The sequence below is a fragment of the Pteropus vampyrus genome, unplaced genomic scaffold (genome assembly GCF_000151845.1).
Source record: "Pteropus vampyrus isolate Shadow unplaced genomic scaffold, Pvam_2.0 Scaffold28, whole genome shotgun sequence".
In the NCBI taxonomy this organism is placed as follows: domain Eukaryota; kingdom Metazoa; phylum Chordata; class Mammalia; order Chiroptera; family Pteropodidae; genus Pteropus; species Pteropus vampyrus.
Window position 1 is genome coordinate 7193715 of NW_011888809.1, and position 7434 is coordinate 7201148.

The 7434-nt window shown below is 33.2% G+C and overlaps 1 protein-coding gene across 4 annotated transcripts in view; it reads right to left on the bottom strand.

Moving 5' to 3' along the window:
• Window positions 1-261: 261 nt before the first annotated feature.
• The window catches only part of GEN1 (GEN1, Holliday junction 5' flap endonuclease), a 31506-nt gene continuing 24333 nt past the window's right edge, over window positions 262-7434 (bottom strand). For 3 of the 4 annotated variants that reach the window (XM_023528545.1, XM_023528544.1, XM_011356595.2), the window contains exons 13-14: window positions 4669-4809; window positions 262-4128 (exon numbers count right to left, since the gene is read on the bottom strand). In XM_023528545.1, the coding sequence (XP_023384313.1) occupies window positions 2822-4128; window positions 4669-4809 (1448 nt within the window). In that variant the 3' untranslated portion in view covers window positions 262-2821. Of the gene's footprint in view, window positions 4129-4668; window positions 4810-7034; window positions 7097-7434 lie in introns of all 4 variants that reach the window. The other variant, XM_023528546.1, reaches the window with a different exon arrangement.

The following is a 7434-nucleotide window of genomic DNA, read 5'->3' on the forward strand; positions in this document are numbered from 1 at the left end:
CAAGTCTTCACAGTTTCTTTGTTTTTAAACCAGCTTTATTGTAAATATAATTCATATATAACTATTTAAATTGCACAATGGTTTTAGTATATTGTTTTGCAACCATCATCACAATCAACTTCAGACTATTTCATCATCAGCCCAAACCCCATTTCCCTTCCCCCTCCCCTGGCCCTGGGAAACCTCGAGTCCACCTTCTGTTTCTATGGAGTATCGATTTGCCTATTTGGAACATTTCATATAAATTGATTCCTACATGTGGCGACTGGTCTCTTTCCTTTAGTATGTTTTCGAGGTTCATCATGTTGGAATATTTATCAGTATTTCATTTTTTTTATTGCCAATATTCCATTGCATGGATAGACATTTTGTTTATCCATTCATCAGTTGATGAGCATTTGAGTTGCTTGTATGTTTGAGCTATTACAAATAAATAATAGACATCTGCTATAGACATCTGTGTACGTTTTTGCATAGATATATGTCTTCATTTCTCTTGAGTGTATATCTGGGAGAGGATGTGCTACATTATATGGTAACTATGGATAACTATTTGAGAAACCACCAGACTTTCCCAAAGTGGGCCCTCCCATTTTATATTCCTTCCAGCAGGTTCTGAGGGTTCCGATTTCCCTGCATGCTCACCAATACTTGTTATTATGTCCTTTTGATTCCAGTCAACCTTTCGGATGTGAAGTAGGATCTCATTGTGGTTCTGATTTGTATTTTTCTCATTACTAGTGTTGAGAAGTTTTTCATGTATTTATTGGCCACTTGTATATCTTCTTTTGAGAAATGTCTATTTAAATATTTTACCTCCTTTTGTTATCTGACTTATTGTTGTTGAGCTGTAAGAGTTCTTTATACAAGTACCTCTAGATACAAGTCCTTTATCACATTGATGATTTGCAAATTTTTCTGTTTTGTGAGTTGTCTCCATTCTGATGGTGTCCTCTGAAACACAAAGTTTTTAGTTTTTATAAAGTCCATTTTTTCTTGTCTGAGCTTTTGGTGCCATATCAGAGAAATCCATGCCTAATCCAAAGTCCCAAATGTATGCCTATGTTTTCATCTAAGGGTTTTACAGTTTTAGTTCTCACATTTAGAGCTTTGATCCATTTGAATTATTTTTGTATATGGTACTGATCAAACTTCATTGTTTTGCATGTGGATATCCAGTTTTACCAGTAACATTTGCTGAAAGACTTGTTTCCTCATTAAGTTGCCTTGGCACACTGGTTGAAAAATCAATTGAACATAAGTGTGAGTTTATTTCTGGACCCTCAGTTCTATCCCACTGATCTTGATGTGTCTGCCTTTACGCCATACATAACACATTCTTCATTACTGTAGTTTTGTAGTAAGTTTTGAAATCAGAATTAGGAAGACTGAGTCCTCTTTTTTCTTTTTGAGATTATTTTGCCTGCTCTGTATCCCTTAAATTTCCACATGAATTTTAGAATCAGCTTGTCAGTTTCTGCAAAGTAATCAGCTGGAACTGACGGGGACTGCATTGAATCTGTGAATTAGTTTGGTGAGTGTTGTCATCTTAATATCAAGTCTTCCTTCCAATCCATGAACATGGATATCTTTTCATTTACTTATGTTTTTAAAAAATTTCTTTCAACAATATTTTGTAGTTGTCAGCATATCAATTTTACACTTCTTTGTTAAATTTATTCCAAAGTATTTTATTCCTTTCAGTGTTGTTGTAAACAGAATTTTCTTAATTTAATTTACTATTATTCACTGAGGTGTATACAAATACAACTGATGTTTGTATATTAATTTTATATGTTGCAACCTTAGTGAACTCAATTTGCCAGTTCTAGTAGTTTTAAGTGAATTCCTTAGAATTTCAAATATACAAAATCTTGTCATCTGCAAATAGTGACAGTTTTGCTTTTTCCTTTCCAATCTGATTGCCTCTAGACTTTTCGAGTGATAAATAAATTAATGCACAATTTAATATCTGGAGATACTGAACTCAATATTATCTAGATTCATTTTTAAAACAAAAATAAGGAAAAGAAAAAAAAGTGCTATAAAAGAAAAACAAAATGGAAAAAACCCCCAATAAATTAGGAGGCAAGAAATCTGGTCCTTATACCATTATGAATTAGTTATGTGATCCAGAGCAAACTTCTAATTCTTCTCTGGTTATACATTCTATTTTTCAAATATTTTTCCATTTGGCATACGTATTAACTTCTGGGATATGTAAAGAGTGACTTTCCTTAGTTTATTCAGCATTACTACCATGATTTTTACTACATATATTGATCATCTTATATCTTTTCTATTATTCCCCTCAAAAAAAGAATAAAGTTATCCACACTGAAAGGGGGCAGACTAAATATCTTCACTCTAAGAGAGAATATAATTCTCATGAAAGGCACAGTAGAAGATATCACGAGAATGTAGGCAATTATAAACAGCTATCTTCTTGGGAACAAGCTGAAACGTAAATAAAAACTTGCAGGCTTGTATAAGAAATGAGTAAAAATGAGCAAATGGATAAAGCATTTACTGTCTATTATTACATTAACATTTTAAAGCTATAACTAAAAAATAATCAATAAAGATACGTAAAATAGTAAAGGTATGTTTTAAAAATTAACATTATCTGAAGTTTTCACCACAAGGATCATCTTTTAAAACAGAAGTTTTAGGTAACTTTTAAAAATTGTAATTTTGATTAAAATGGCAAAATTATCTCCTGACATATAGAACCACATTACATTTTTCTGCCAAACATTAACTACCCTCTGCCTCTGCCGACGGTAGTAGAGTAACAAGTTACACTTAAATATTTTAAATTTCATTTCAAGTGTCTTGGAACCTGTTTCAATCTCTGACATAAAGGAAGAGGACTATCCAAACAAGTACCAGAGTCGTCTCCTTCCTTATGACTCTGTAGAAAACTCAGAGAACCTTTTGCTGCATTTGGGAAATAGGTTTCTTCTTTTCCAGCTGTTCTATAAGCCTGGGCATACTGTTCAGTTTCTTTACTAGATACCTTAAGGTTAGTCATTTTGCTGGCATCATTTTTCTTGACTTGGGCTGGTTTATGCTTCTGAGAACTCTGCTTCATTTTCTGAGTTGCATACTTAGCTTTCCCAAACACTGGGGCACTTTCTTCATCAGAGGAATATCTGTCATGGCAAACGCTTTTCTTCGTTATGGTTTTCTGAGTGGTTTGCACGTCAACTTTTCTCCTATGGTCTAAAGTACCTGGTAGTCTGACTCTAACGTCAGAGGTCTGAACGACCACGTTACTGACAGAATAAGGTATGGAAGTATTCACTTTATACTTTTCTTGCAACAGCTGGTCTCCTTTTAGAACTTTACTGTTTCGAGATTCATTTTGCAATTCAATTCCTAGGAGATCCTTTGAAAGCTGTGATGGACGATCAGCACTCCTGTTAGCAATACAAGATCCTTTTACTGCAGGTGGGGACAATGTTTTCAGGTCAGCGTAGGGTTGTACGTTATCTTGAGGGCAAGATGATTTTATAAGGATTCGTTCCTTCAAAGGCAAATCCTGAAGATGTAAATCAGTGATGCGAGAAAGTAGATGCTCCTCAGGGTTAGTCTTTCGAAGATCCCAATTTAGTGCTTTATTAATGTTTGCTGTTCCCCATTCTGATCCACACAATGGCCATGGAATATTTTTAGAGCTGGCTGTTTCAAGTTCTGATTTTAAACCGTGAGAGAAAGCGTTCCTTGAAATAACTGGAGAATTACTAAAAGAAGTACCTTCCCAGTCAACGGTGCTCAAGTGTAGGTCGGCGATGGCTGACACGTTGTGGGAGGAGGTACTGGGGTGACTAGATTCTGAAATTGGAGGCTTACTGACAGCTTTAATTTGTTGCATAGTGAAAGGTCTTGAAGAAGACATGAACTGTTCTTGCGTATTCAAACACGGAGCATCTTCAGATAAAAGCAAGCTATTCAATGATGCAGAAATAGATTCCTGGGGTAATGTAGAATCAGGAAAAATTTCCAAATTTAACTTGGAATTCTGCTTAGATGAGATTTCATGTGTGGGTTTTAAAGTCACATGTGACTGAAAACTCATATCATCTGTTTCTGTCAAACTGTTTGCTTTTGGCTTAGTTTTCCTGCCTGAAAAGGAAAGAAAAACCAATATAATTAAAATCGGTTTCATTTTACTTAACTTGAGTAAACACATACACTAAAAAGTTCAGACTGAAATCTTACGCATGAGCAATTTTTGTGTTGTCTCAGTACATTCCTGGAAACTGTTATAAGTAATTAAAAGCAAATAATTATTACACAAATATCACACAATATTGTTTTAGAAACAATGTTATAATTGAATTATTTTCCTCATAGAGCTCTTGGAAATAAAGAAAATGTATTTGTAATCCAAAACACATTACATATACTAGTTGCTTAATAAGTGGTTAGTATAATTACTATTATTAACAGTTGGTTAAGTTATCAGACACAGAATAGAATAGTTCACTCCTTGCTTTTCGGCTTTAAAAAATTATGTCAAGTCAAAGAAGCAAGCAAACAATCCTTACTCTTGACTTTCTAGAAACTTGGAGCAAAATTTAGACAAGATAGATTCAAATAGAACAGACAGATCTTCTATAACGTTTGTGTGTGGCATAAATAGCTATCAAATGCGATACTTACTTTTTTGTTTCTTCTCTTTCATTTCTAACTTTTGTTTTTGGTAAACAGCAACAATCTCAGGATAAGCTGCTTCAAATAATGATTCTTTTTCTATTGTTTGTAGAACTGATTCTCCATGTTTATCTTCTATATCATAATGTTCTAAAAGATTCAAAATGCAGTACCAACAGCCTTAATTAGATTTGAAAAATTCAGTTTTTCCAGGTGACTAAGTTTACCAGGTAAACCAAGTCACCTACAAATGGATAATTCCTTGCAAATCTTGCTTTACGACATCTCTATTCTAATAATCTGTTGATTCTAGTACAGAATTGATTTTTTTCTGCCTAACAAGAGCCAGAAGATGACTTTTAAATCTGAACTTTAAATTCTCTTGTTTCAGAGATAGAAGGAGCAGCTTAGAGGACTAAAATCTTTGTTTAGATAAGGTTAGTTGGTTTTTAGTACAATAAGTGTTCCAGATAAAGAATGCCTAAAACTTCAATATTAACTTTCTTTAGTGGTGGCTTCAACAGAATTGAAAGAGTCATCAAAAATGTTACCGTAGTTTCCCCTTATCTATGTGGGGGATACGACCCAAGACCTCTAGTGGATGCCTGAAACCAGACAGTATCCAACCATTATATACTATGTTTTTTTCCTATACATACATACTTATGGATAGTTTGATTTATAAATTAGTCGCAGTAAGGGATTAACAACAATACTACCAATAAAATAGAACAATTATAAGAATATACTATAAAGCTATGAGACTGTGGTCTCTCCCTCTCTGTCTCTCAATATACCTTTTTGTACTGTATTTGCCTTTTTACTTAAAGGAAGCGCTTTACGGCTTCTCTTTGGCATATTCAAATTGCCAGTATCACTACTCTTGGGCTATGAGGCCATTATTAAGTAAAACAAGGGTGACTTGGACACAAGTACTGTGATACTGTGCCGGTCTATCTGATAACCAAGATGGCTACTAACTGACTTAAAAGGTGAGTTGCATACACAGCATGGATATGCTGGATAAAGGGATGATTCATGTTCCAGGTAGGACAGAGTGGGAAAGCATGAAATTTCATTATGCTATTCAGAATAGAATGTAATTGAAAATTTACAAAATTTTTATTTCTAGAATTTCCCATTTAGTATTTTTGGACAGTGGTTGACCGCTGGTAACTGAAACCACAGAAAGCAAAACTGCGGATCAGGGGATTCTACTGTACTCTTTTCCAGATTGTGGTATCAGAGGTTATCAATCTCTTGAGGACATACCCAGGCTTAGTGGACTCACAAACAGCTGGTAAATGAAAATAAGAATGGTTACATGTAAATTCACAGTAAGATATATAAGTAGAAGACTAGATTTTTCCATTTATCCTTTATGAAGGCAAAACCACATGAGAAATCAAACTGTAATGAAAATATTAATTGATGAGTTTAAAATAGAATCAGTGGAAACAGGTGTATTTAAAGTATTTCTTATTTAAACTAGCTTAGGGTCTATTTTTCCTTTAAGGGATAGCTCCCATAAGGATAAGCAAAAGTGGGCACCTAATCTCAGTTCTGGACAAAGGAGATGCACTGCCAAACTGGGTTAATGCTACTTTCCTTCCTGAAAATATAGTAGAGTTGGTGAAACTGTTCCTAAACAGTTTTCAAAATTCTTCAGCTTTCTATTTTGCTATTACTGCTTCAAGCGGTTTATCTAATTCTTTATTAATTTCATTCTTCAAAGTTAAGCTACAACTTAAACAAACCTTCATTGAGAAATCTACTCTCTCACTCAATCACACATACTTACAAAGTCTAATTTCAATGGCAAATACAAATAAATTTGGGATTATATTCTATTTTAAATGATCTGTGCTTTCTCTGCCTTTAGTTTTGGAGCTAATTCAAAGAGTTCGCTGTATTTCTGTCTGTAGCAAGATAAGAGTAATTTGACAACTATAAATTCCCATGGAAACTAAGCAAAAGTAAAGAAAGAGGAGGGGTACTCCAGGTGCTGCTATTCAGTAACCTTTATTTCTTTAGAACCAACTACGCAATGACATCCAGTGACCAGACCATTTGTAGAGCATTTTCTTGAGAAATATGTCAAAACTATTTCTGTATTATTTTCTTAAACATTAATTACAAAAGAAATGCCAATTTAAGACATTAAAATAAAATTGCTTAAAGTTTTTCATATTTACTATGAGTCAAAGCCTATTTAAACAGCACAGGTAAACTGTGAGGTTTATCTTTGGTGATTGTGATAGGTTTTTTTTGTTTTATGTATACATATATGATACATATATATGGTTTACATATATATGTATATTTGCTAAACAAATGGTCACATGTTAGAAATTTTGCTTAAAGTGACTACGTACCAGGCTTTTCCCATTCTATTTGAAAGCAACGAACTCTATTTCTGATCCGGTTTTTAACAATTCTGAAAAACAAATTCATCTAATGAAGTTCAACTGCATGACTTATTTGGAAATTTTCAATTTGTAGATTGCATAATTCAATTTCCATTAATTTTTATTCTATTTTTATAATATTCTAAAAATATAAGGAATTACCACAGTTATTCCTTTGACTAATTTATTCAAAAGATAATTTTATTGTTAGGTACATAGAGCTTATAATTATTAAATCCTATGAGTAGATTGTTCCTGTGTTTCTCTTTTCTACAATAATAATTTTAAAATCTATTGTGTCTGTTAATTTTTCTACATCACTTTGGTAAATATTTGCCTGATCTTTTAAATCTCTTTATTTTCAAAC